Consider the following 12,161-nt stretch of genomic DNA (forward strand, 5'->3'; position numbering starts at 1 on the left):
CCTAGTAGGACCGTCTCTATCTTTCATTGTTGTATTTGTTCTTAATTTCCATGTCCCCTCACTCTTGCCCTGTTGGCACTTTGAAACACAATTTACTTGATGTATAAGCGCCCTACAAATGCACAATGAATAAATAAATAAGTAATGCCAACCGCTGTATTGTTTTGAAGCTCATACAGCGTGCCAAGCCCAAAGGCAACTGGGTGCTTTCTTACAGAGTGAAGAGGTTACATTTGTTACAAAGCAAGAACAAGACAGACACAGTTAAGATAATTGCATTTACAAAAAGATGGTGTGAGCATAATAACATACAAAGTTTTCGAGTACAGGTAGGAGCAGGAGGGTGGTGTAACATTAAGCAACAGTTTAGTTATGGGCATCAGATAGAGGCTACTTTGTATAGCACTAAGGAAATAATTCAGGATGGTTAGGCATTCTTAAATAATCATAAGAGGTTTATGGTCTATCCATTGAATCGTTTGCATCAGGGACATTTCCATCGAATGTTCTGCAACGAAAAAATGTGCATCAAATGGATTTTTCTTTTTATGGGGGAATCCCCTCAACCCCTGTTTTTTACCCTTTAAAACCCACCAAAAGTAATTAACCCTTTACCCCTCAAAAACATGCATTCGATGCATATTTTTTCGTTGCAAACCCCTCAAGGCAAATGCATTTGATGGATAGACTTTCGATGGATATACTAGATACCATCATAAGATGCATAGATCAAACACAGAATAACAGAACACACTTATGAGAGTCTGAAATTACAAGGGAACTATTTCATAGAAGAAAGAGAAGGACTGGCTGAAGGAGTAGTACAAGGATGAATGAGTATGAGATGAAGGAGCAGCAAGAACAAGGGCAAAATACAATTAGAAGGACTGGAATGAAGTAGAAGGAGAAGGGCTAGGTTGAAGGGATTTTAAGGGGTAAAGGGGAATGTGAAGCACTAATTTGAAAAAGAAGGGCTGGTGTAAAGAAAGAAGACTGCAAAGTACGTTGATGAAGGGGAAGGGCTGTTCAAAGCAAAAGGACTGGATGAAGGAGAAGGACATGAGTGAAGGGGAAGCTAAATGACTTGGAGAATGGTGAAGGGCTAAGATAAAGGAAAAAGAGGAGGAGGCCAAATTACAGGAGAAGGACTTGCACAAAGAAGAAAGCAAAGTACTGGGGTGAAGAAGAAGGTCTCAGATAAAAGAGAACGAAAGGACTGGGATGAAAGGAGAAGCAGAATGGCTGGGACGAAGAAGGACTGTAATGAAGGAATAAGACTCACATGAAGTTGAATTAAGTGTTCAGAGAGAAAGATTGGGATGATGGAGAAGGAATTGACAAAGGAGAAGGACTGGAATGGAAAAGAAGTGGACGAAGGAGAAGGGTAAGTGCAAGGAGGTGGACGAGTAGATGGGCTGGGATGAAGAAGACAAAGTATTGGTTTGAAGGAAAAAGATTAAAAGATTGGAATGACGTAGGATTACTTGGATGAAGGCAAAGGCAACGTACTGAGACGAAGGAGATGGGGAAGGAATGGAATGAAGAATAAGAAAAACTATGACAAAAACAAATGTGAGACAAGGAGAAAGAGAAGAACTGAGATGGATGAGAAGGAATATAACAATAGGGACACAGGAGAAGGAGAATAAGCACTGTGAAAAGGAGAAATAGATCTACTAGGATGAAGGAGAAGGGCTACAATGAAGGAGAAGGATTGGGGTGAAAGACAAGCAGAAGGCACCTGACAAAATAGAATGATGGGGATGCACGGGATGGAGAAAAAAGAAAATGAATGGAATAAAGGACAAAAAGCATGACTGGAAAGAAAAAGAAGCACTGAGACAAAGGAGAAGGTCTGTGATGAAGGAGAGGAACAAGGACAAAAGAAACGTTCTGTGACAAGGAATAAGAAGGGCTGGAATTAAGGAGAAAAATTGGTATGACAGAGAAGGGGAAGGGAAAGGACTAGAATGAGAGAGCAGGACCGGGACATAAGAGAAGGATTGGATAAAGAAGGAAAAGTACCGGAACAAAGGATAAGGGAAAGTACTGGAACAAAGGAGAAAAATGGGGGCAAGGAGAACGACTGGGATGAAGCAGAAAACTGGGATTGGGTGAGGGGAAGGACTTGGATGAAGTAGAAGGACTGGGATGCAAGATAAAAAAAAGACTGTGTTGAAAAAAGAAAAGATGAAGAAGTATTGGGGTGAAGAAGGAGAAGGAGAAAGACTAGTACACATGCGAAGAAGACTAAGGACTGAATAACTGAAACTAGGGAGAAGGAGAAGGAAAAGGGCTAGGATGTAGGAGAATGACATGAATGAAGAAGAATAAGTACGCCTGGGATAGTGTAGATGAAGAACTGGGATGAACAAGAGGGAGAACACACATTGAGACAAAGAATGAGTGGGATGAAGGAGCAGGATTAGAATGAGTGATGAAAGAGAAAAGGTTTAGTGAAGAAGGAAAATGTCAGGGATAAAGGATAAGGAAAATGTCCCAACCAAAGGAGAAGGAAAATGACAGTGACAAAATAGGACTGGCATGAAGGAAGAGGTCTGGGACAAAGTAAATGCATGCCAATAGCACTTCCAATTACCATGCCATTCAGATAGTCTTCTTCTAAAACACTCTTTATAGCTCTATTCTTTCTGTAACATTGTCTTGCCCACAAGGTCGGTCTAATGTGTCTAATCCAAAAATAATCAATTTTTAAAAATCTGTCTTCAAAATTGTTCAAATCAATCGTAAAATGCTTGCAAATGTTGATTAATCATGTACTTAATGCAAACATGTCTTCCTTCGTCCCAAAGGGATATATCAAGAACTAGAATCCGTTTCCTGCCGAGCATTGGATTGGAAAATATCAAGAAACTCAGAGCCAGATTCACCTATTATTTAAAAAAGCTGCCATCACTTGACACGTTTGCAGAATTGATTGAGGCAAACCTTACCTATCCGAGCCATTGCTGTGCATTTGCAAACCGAAAAAGAAAAAAGTGAGTCTTTATTGTTTGTTTTATCGCTTACATAAGTGCTGGATGACCTGTTCAATAATGAAACCATGCACAGTGTTAAGAAGTTGCATGTTCTACAAAGCAACTCTCCTGTGTGAGTCTCTACATTACTGACAGAAGTCATTCCATTGAATGCATTCCATTAATTACATTATCAATTGCCTACATTTTGGGGAACGTGTGCATGTCTACAAGTGTCCATCATTTATTAATATTTATTTTATGTATTGTTTAAATTCACATCTCTTTAAATGTGATGTTTCAAAAGTTATGTTTAAAAACAATCTGACATTTTAAACCTGCATGGAATCTTCAGTTGGCCGTGCATCTCGGTAACTCTGCTCTTCCTTAACTGCTCCTGTACATATTAACTCGGAATTTTCAGGTTTGAATGGAGAGGCAGGACAGAATAGTGCTAGCAGGACTTTGACTATTGCTCGGCTTAATAACACTATGGGGGTCATTACGAGGTAGGGGGTAACCATGCCGCTATTGAGTCGCTACCGGGCCATTCTTACCTTGGCAATTCCTCATTCAAGGAACCCATCCCCATTCGAGCCCCCATAGGGCTCAATGGGAATGGGGAGGGTACTAACAACAGGCCCGTTAATAACGGACCCTTTGTTAGCACCATGGTCTGCTCACGGTACCGAGTAAAGGATGCCTGGTTTTACCAGGGGATCTTAGCGGGGCCCGCGAGCAGAACTCATAATAAGGCGGTAAGGGGTTGACGGCTCCAGCACTTTTAATGGCCCTGTTAACCCCTTACCGCCTACCTTGGAATGACATCCTATGTGTTTCCATTTCCTAAAGGAAAATGGGCCTCATTATGAGTGTGGCGGAAAGGCAACAACGGTGCTGGTAGTGCTACCGGCGCCATTGTTACCTCTCCACCACACTACGAGTTCTGCTCGCCGGTGCCGGACTGCACTCCTGGACTCACCAGGAGTGGATACCGGCACCTGCGAGCAGAACTCATGATTGCACCAGCACCAGTATAAACGGTGCCGGTGAAACCATGCTCCCGACCCCCATTCTGCCCTATGTGGCAGAATGGGGATCGGGAGGCCGGCTATAACGGCACCCACGAATGGGCAATTACCGGGTCCGCCTGTCAAGGCGAAGTCCGTCCCAACGCGGAAGTAGCAAGAACTCCTACCTCCCCTTGACAGTCTTGGAGCCTGGATTAGCTGAAACGCAGGTCACCGCGACCCCCACGGGGAAAGAGGGTTAGGGTCCACGGTTTGGATGGGTTTCGGGATGGTAGGGTAACTGGATTGAGGGTTAGAGAGAGGTTATGGAGTCTGGACTACCTTCACCTTGGTAGTTGCCTTTTTAACTCCTTGGGCGTTCATTCAGTCATGCATTCTAACCACATGCATGCATTACCCTCAGACTGGAACCCAGCACTTGTTCATCTCATTCACAAGTTTGCTCCGGTCTTGGATTTCTATAAACACAATATTCTATCTGACTTCATATGCAGATAACGTTTCCCCCTTTTACATACCACCACAGAGTAAACATGAATTCAAATATAATGCTTTGGTCACATAATGCACTTAGCCCTAGTGTTCCAAGTGTTCCAGTGCGCTTCTTCCGCCCGCCGGCACCGCAGACTGTGCGTTGCGAAACAATCAGGTCGTTGTAGGTAGCGATTCACTCCTGACAAAAAGGAAGAGAATTAGCTTTGCCCTTTCACACCTTTTGGCTTTTCACAAGTGCTCACAACTGCGAATACGGCATAGAATGGCCCGCAACAGGCGAGCATACTGTACGCTTGCACCCGCAACTGGCGAATGCATGTCACATGCAAGTTTAGTGGGTTAATAGTTAGTTCGCGAACTTCCGTGTATCTCCTCCGAAGTTATTAAGGTTTCTCAACAGTCACTGGCAAGAGGAGTCTCTTTCCAGTGTTCAACTTCCCTCTGGTAACTTTAAAAAGGATTGTGTACAAAAAGTGGGGGTGTCCTGACTGGAGAAGTCTAAGCCGACTGCTGCTTATTGATTGCAGTCTAGGTTTAAAGACAATGCGATATCCTTGGGTGTCACCATTTGTGTATTTACCAAGGATAGCAGTACATGAAAGAACCATAATAATCCACTTGTGCTAGATCATTAGTCTGTAAAAGAACAGCTTTTATTAAGTGGCTGTCCTTGTTCTTTTACATATTGTTTGTAAAGAAATTGTAAGTACAAAATATATGGGTGTACATTTTTTCACCAAAGTCACACATAGAAAATGTAAACAAATATAGAACAAATAGAAAAACAATTGAAAAAAGACATGTAGCAAAAGATAAGACAAAGTCATACATGTGCATGCTGACAGAAGTATGACGACATTCTGTTGCTGTTAATACATTTCGTTTTTCTCATTGTAAAAAGTTATCCTTGAAAGTAAAAGTCCTTGGATAGGTCTAACTAAGCCAGGCTAAAGGGTGACCAAAAAGTAGTTGATCGACGTCACTGAAGTAAATCTCTACTTGGATTTGGGGGGACCCCGCCACACCGCTAGGGTAAAGGAGTCCCAGGAGACGATTCGGCTTTAGTGGGTCACAGCCTTCTTCATGGAGCCAAGGAAAAGGGTCCCTTGTTGAAAACAGCATTCAGCCATCCCCAGAAGTGTCTGTGGCTTCCTAGAGATGAAGGTTTCGCCAAGAAGAGCGGCTGGATGCACTTTCGTTTACCACATAGAAGAAGGATTCTAGCAGCAAAGCGCGCAGCACAGAGGGATACTACAGTGCCGCAGGCGAAGGTATCACATGTCGTCATACTTCTGTCAGCATGCACATGTATGACTTTGTCTTATCTTTTGCTAAATGTCTTTTTTCAATTTTTTTTCTATTTGTTCTATATTTGTTTACATTTTCTATGTGTGACTTTGGTGAAAAAATGTACACCCATATATTTTGTACTTACAATTTCTTTACAAACAATATGTAAAAGAACAAGGACAGCCACTTAATAAAAGCTGTTCTTTTACAGACTAATGAGCTAGCACAAGTGGATTATTATGGTTCTTTCATGTACTGCTATCCTTGGTAAATACACAAATGGTGACACCCAAGGATATCGCATTGTCTTTAAACCTAGACTGCAATCAATAAGCGGCAGTCGGCTTAGACTTCTCCAGTCAGGACAGCCCCACTTTTTGTACACAATTGTTAATGGCCCATAGTCCTGAGGTTTGGTAGGGCTTTCCCTCCCGTATCTTCTAACTTTAAAAAGGAGACAGGGTACTTATCTTTGACATTGCGGGGCCTGAAGGTGTGTCCAGTGGCGAGGGCGGCCCCGCGAGAAGCTTTGCTGGAGCTCCGTCAGATGCGTCCTCTTGGCAGCAGAGATGAGCACGGACAAGCTTTCCGGGATTGCGCATGCGCGGTAGCTTCTTTGCGCATGCGCGTTGCGACGGGCGTTGTTCAGGGCGTTTCCTGGGCTGCTGGAGCTGTAGCTTCAGGCCCGGGGCTGCTGGGAAGCGTAGTCTTCCTTGGGTTCTGTGTCCTGCACACCTTTTACCCCTACACCAAGCACATCTGCAATGGGGACAAAGGTGGCAGCGACTCAGAAACGTTCCTCCCACAGTCCCTGCAACCATCCTGCCTCTGTTCTTACCTTGAGGGCGTAATGCGGGCCGTGGGTTTCTGACAGTACATCCCCTCCCCGCAGAAGGGCCAGGTTTTGTGGGATGATTGTGATGAAATAAGCGCACTAACCTAGGGGCATGCACATTGGTGGCAGGTTCCCAGGACCTATCCTCAGGGCCGAACCCACCCAATCAACCAAGTAATGCAATTTACCCCCTCTCACTCGTGAATTCAGTATGGCCTTAACTTCGTACTCTGGGTACCCTTCTATGAAGACAGGTGGTGGTCTTTCCATGCGCATATGGGGCTTTGCTGGTTTTAGGAGCGCTACGTGAAATACAGAGTGAACCCTCATGTGGTCTGGAAGACGAAGTCGCATTGCTACTGGGTTAACCACTTGTGCAATGCGAAATGGGCCTATGAAGCGGGGCTTCAATTTTCGAGAACCTGGGAGATGCAAATGTCGCGTTGAGAGCCAAACTTTATCACCCACTTCATATTTCGGGTTAGCACGGCGCTTTCTGTCAGCGTACTTCTTGGTTGTGTTCTTGGCTGTGATCAGGTTTTGTCGGGCCTTTTTCCAGATCTGCCTTAACTGAGCCACTTTGGTTTGTACTGATGGCAATGCATCCGGAGTTCGTTCTCCACTTGGCTGCACAAATGGGTTGTAGCCGTAAGTCATGAAAAAAGGAGAATATCCTGTGGAGGCATGCTGAGAGTTGTTATAGGCTAGTTCTGCTAACCACAAGATTTCAACCCAACCCCCTTCAGCTCCATGTGTAAAACAGTTAAGGTACTGGTCTAGCGTCTGATTCAGTCGCTCAGTCTGTCCGTCGGTCTCGGGATGGTAACTACTAGACATCTGCAACTGTATTCCTATTTTCTTACAGAAATGCCTCCAAAACTTTGACGTAAACTGCGATCCTCGGTCCGAGACTATGTGTTGTGGTATCCCGTGCAGACGAACGACATGTTGTAGAAAAAGATTTGCAAACTCCTCCGCTGTCGGCTGGCCGCAACTGGGTATGAAGTGGGCCAGTTTAGTAAACAAATCTATTACTACCAATATCGTGGTTTGATCCGGGGGCAGTTCAACAATGAAGTCCAATGATACTGTATGCCACGGCTGTGAGGGAGTGGGTAAAGGTCTCAACAGTCCTGCTGGTTTCTTGTGATCCGTTTTATTACGAGCACATATTTCGCGATTTGCCACATATTCTCGCACATCTTTGTGTAAGTTGGGCCACCAATAATGCCGTTGAAGTAGTTCTTGTGTTTTGTTCACCCCCGGGTGACCAGCCAATGGGGAGTCATGGCACCATTTCAGGGCTTGAGCCTGTAGACTTTTAGTCGGTAAATATATTTCCTTGCCTTGGAACGGTATGCCTTCCTGTAAAGAACGCTTTAGCTGTGGATCTTCCCATTGAAGTAACTCTTTCGCTGTCATGGCATTCCCCACCTGTTCCAGTAAGGTATTGGTTACACTCCCTACGATCTTGGTTAAAGGCACAATGAGTTTTGCCGCTTCCTCAGGTCTAGGAGAAACTGGTAATTCCGGATATCTGGAAAGTATGTCTGCCTTCTTGTTCTCCTGTCCGGGTCGGTATGTTACCACGAAATCTAAGTCTGCGAAATACATTGCCCATCGTAATTGCCGTGGAGTGAGAGCTCGTGCCGACTTTAGGAACTGGAGATTGCGGTGATCCGTCAGCACCGTTATGGTGTGCCTTGCTCCCAGTAGGTAGTGCCTCCATTCTGTAAAAGCCGCCTTTATAGCTAGTAGCTCGCGGTCTGCAATAGTGTAATTTTGCTCTGCAAGGTTAAGTTTTCTTGAGTAATAAGCGACTGGGTGTAAACGCCCTGATTGGTCTCGTTGTGATAATATCGCTCCCAGCGCATAACCTGAAGCGTCCGTTTCCACCAGAAATGGTAACGTTGGGTCCGGGTGTAACAGAATGGGGGCTGTAGTGAACGCCTCCTTTAATAACTTGAAACTGTGTTCTGCCTCGGAATCCCACGCAAACTGTTTACCTTTCTTGAGCAGGCGGGTAATGGCTAAGCTTTTCTCCACAAACCCCTGGATGAACCTTCGGTAGAAGTTTGCAAATCCTAGTACTGACTGTAGTTCTTTGACATTCTGCGGGGCTGGCCAATCCAGAATTGCTTGTACCTTATGCGTATCCATTTTTACGCCTTCGGGAGAGAGTATGAAGCCCAGGAATTCCACTGTGGTACAATGAAATGTACATTTTTCCAATTTAGCGAACAGATGGTGTTCTCGCAAATGTTGCAGTACAGATCTGACACGTTGCACATGTTCGTCCTTATTCCGGGAGTAGATCAGTATGTCGTCGATATAAACAACAACGGAAATGTCTAGGAAACCACGTAGAACTTCATCCAAGAACTGTTGAAAGGCGGCGGGTGCGTTACAGAGACCGAATGGCATGACCTGGTACTCATACAGTCTAAATTTCGTTCTGAAGGCGGTCTTCCATTCGTCCCCTTCACGCACCCGCACCAGGTGGTAAGCACCTCGTAAGTCCAACTTGGTGTAGATTGTGGCTCCTCGTACTTGATCCAGCAGAACCGGTACCAACGGTAGGGGGTACCGATTTTTGATTGTAATGCGGTTTATTGCACGATAGTCAATACATGTCCTGAGATCTCCAGTTTTCTTCAGAATGAAGAATAACGGCGAAGAAACGGGGGAAGTGGAGTGACGAATAAACCCATTCTGGAGGTTGGTGTCTATATACTCTTTGAGATGTTGGTTCTCAGATTCCGTCAAAGCGTAAATCCGGCTGCACGGCAGGGCGGCTCCTGGTTCCAGATCTATCCTACAGTCAAACGACCTGTGCGGTGGCAACGTTTCTGCCGCCTTTTTGCTAAAAACATCCTGAAACTCTTGGTATTCTTGCGGTAATCCCACTAGCGTCTCTCCTTTGCTTTCTTGTGTGGCCCCTAGAACCTGCACCATATGTCCCAATTCTTTAGTGCACTGAGTCCGGCAGAGACTAGAAGAGAAACACACTGTTCCACGTGCCCAGTCAATTGCCGGGTTATGTAGCACCAGCCAAGGCAGCCCCAGGATGAAGCCAAACTGGGGTGCGGCGATGACATCGAATTGAATGCGCTCTTTATGCCCTTGGATGTTCAAAATCATCTCCCCCGTTTGCTGTGTCACTGGTCCGGATGTCAACAGAGATCCATCGACTGATCGAACCTCCTCATGTGTGTTCTTAGTGGCAACTGGTAAACCCAATTTAACAGCATAATCAGAATCCACAAAGTTACCGGTTGCTCCTGAATCCACCATTAACGTGATGGCTTGATCCCTTTGGCGTGTCTGAAGAATTCCAGTAACGGTAACATGGGCTTTGTGTACCTGTGTCACATTACCCAATAAATGCTTGGGGGCGCTGTGATGATTTTGGCTCGGCAGATCCCCCCTCCTTACTGGCGAGCGTTGGCGTTTCCCGACGAGGCGGTGTTCTTTGGCTTAGCTCCACATTCTTTCACAAAGTGTCCTGACTTGCCACAGTACATACACAGCTTTTCTCTTCTGCGTTTCTCCCTTTCTTCTTTGGTGATCGGTCCTCGAATTGTTCCGATTTGCATGGGTTCAATTTCCGACTTCTCTGTTGCTTTGCCTGAACCAGGTGCAGCTCTTGGGTAATCCAATTTTGTCGGATACTGTTTGGCCTCCCATTTACGTCTATCTTGCCTCCTTTCTCCTTGCCTGTGATCTAAACGTAGAGCTAACTTTATCATTCCCGTGCAGGTGGTTGGTTGCGGGTCCACTTGCACTATAAGGTCTTTCAACTCCTCCCTAAGGCCTTGATAAAATAGGGCTAGTCTTTTTTCATGGGGCCACTCTGCTTCAACCACTAATCTATTGAACGTTGTAACATACCAGATGAGTTCTCTACTTCCCTGCCGCAAGGTAAGTAACTCCCGATCCCGGATCAAGGAGGCCGCCTTCCTATCAAACATTTTACCGAACTCCTCCTGAAATACACCCCAATCATACAGTTAAGCATCGTCCTACTGTGCTAGGGGGGTAGCCCATGCATCAGCATCCCCCGTGAGATAGGAAATCACGAAGGCTGTGCGGGACTGGGCCGAACGAAAGATTAATGATTTGGTCAAGAAATGCAACTGGCATTGGGTCATAAATATGGAGAACTTTTGTGGGTCCCCCCGTACCTTTCTGGGGTGGCTAAGGGCATGGGCGGCTCCGTGGTCACTTGAACCTGCACTGGGGTAGGAGGAGGCCCATCTGGCAGGGGTCTACCTTGTGCTGTGAGTTCCTGCACACAGTGAGCTAGTGTTGCATAATCCTGCCTTGTTGCCTCTAAAGCATCTTTTAGTTCATGTAGGACGCGAGCTATGTCTTCCATGGTTCCGGAGTTCGTGCTACTTGGGCGTGTAAAAATACATGGGTCCGTGCTTCTGTCAAGGCGAAGTCCGTCCCAACGCGGAAGTAGCAAGAACTCCTACCTCCCCTTGACGGCCTTGGCGCCTGGATTAGCTGAAACGCAGGTCATCGCGACCCCCACGGGGAAAGAGGGTTAGGGTCCACGGTTTGGATGGGTTTCGGGATGGTAGGGTAACCGGATTGAGGGTTAGGGAGAGGTTATGGAGTCTGGACTACCTTCACCTTGGTAGTTGCCTTTTTAACTCCTTGGGCGTTCATTCAGTCATGCATTCTAACCACATGCATGCATTACCCTCAGACTGGAACCCAGCACTTGTTCACCTCATTCACAAGTTTGCTCCGGTCTTGGATTTCTATAAACACAATATTCTATCTGACTTCATATGCAGATAATGTTTCCCCCTTTTACATACCACCACAGGGTAAACATGAATTGAAATATAATGCTTTGGTCACATAATGCACTTAGCTATAGTGTTCAAAGTGTTCCAGTGTTCTTCCGCCCGCCAGCTCCGCAGACTGTGCGTTGCAAAACAATCAGGTCGTTGTAGGTAGCGATTCACTCCTGACAAAAAGGAAGAGAATTAGCTTTGCCCTTTCACGCCTTTTGGCTTTTCACAAGTGCTCGCAACTGCGAATACGGCATAGAATGGCCCGCAACAGGCGAGCATACTGTACGCTTGCACCCGCAACTGGCGAATGCATGTCACATGCAAGTTTAGTGGGTTAATAGTTAGTTCGCAAACTTCTGCGTATCTCCCCCGAAGTTATTAAGGTTTCTCAACAGTCACTGGCAAGCGGAGTCTCTTTCCAGTGTTCAACTTCCCTCTGGTAACTTTAAAAAGGAGACAGGGTACTTATCTTTGACATCGCGGGGCCTGAAGGTGTGTCCAGTGGCGAGGGCAGCCCCGCGAGAAGCTTTGCTGGAGCTCCGTCAGATGCGTCCTCTCGGCAGCAGAGACGAGCATGGACAAGCTTTCCGGGATCGCGCATGCGCGGTAGCTTCTTTGCGCATGCGCGTTGCGACGGGCGTTGTCCAGGACGTTTCCTGGGCTGCTGGAGCTGTAGCTTCAGGCCCGGGGCTGCTGGGAAGCGTAGTCTTCCTTGGGTTCTGTG

The 12,161-nt window shown here is 45.9% G+C and overlaps 1 protein-coding gene across 1 annotated transcript in view; it reads left to right on the forward strand.

Annotated features, from left to right (window-relative positions):
* FSHR (follicle stimulating hormone receptor) overlaps positions 1-12,161 on the forward strand; it is a 2,702,145-nt gene that overhangs the window by 2,607,358 nt on the left and 82,626 nt on the right. The window contains exon 9 of the mRNA XM_069608399.1: positions 2,814-2,999. Coding sequence (XP_069464500.1) covers positions 2,814-2,999 — 186 coding nt within the window. The remainder of the gene's footprint in view (positions 1-2,813; positions 3,000-12,161) is intronic.

The sequence above is a fragment of the Ambystoma mexicanum genome, chromosome 4q (assembly GCF_040938575.1).
Source record: "Ambystoma mexicanum isolate Mex_15411 chromosome 4q, UKY_AmexF1_1, whole genome shotgun sequence".
NCBI classification, from domain to species: domain Eukaryota; kingdom Metazoa; phylum Chordata; class Amphibia; order Caudata; family Ambystomatidae; genus Ambystoma; species Ambystoma mexicanum.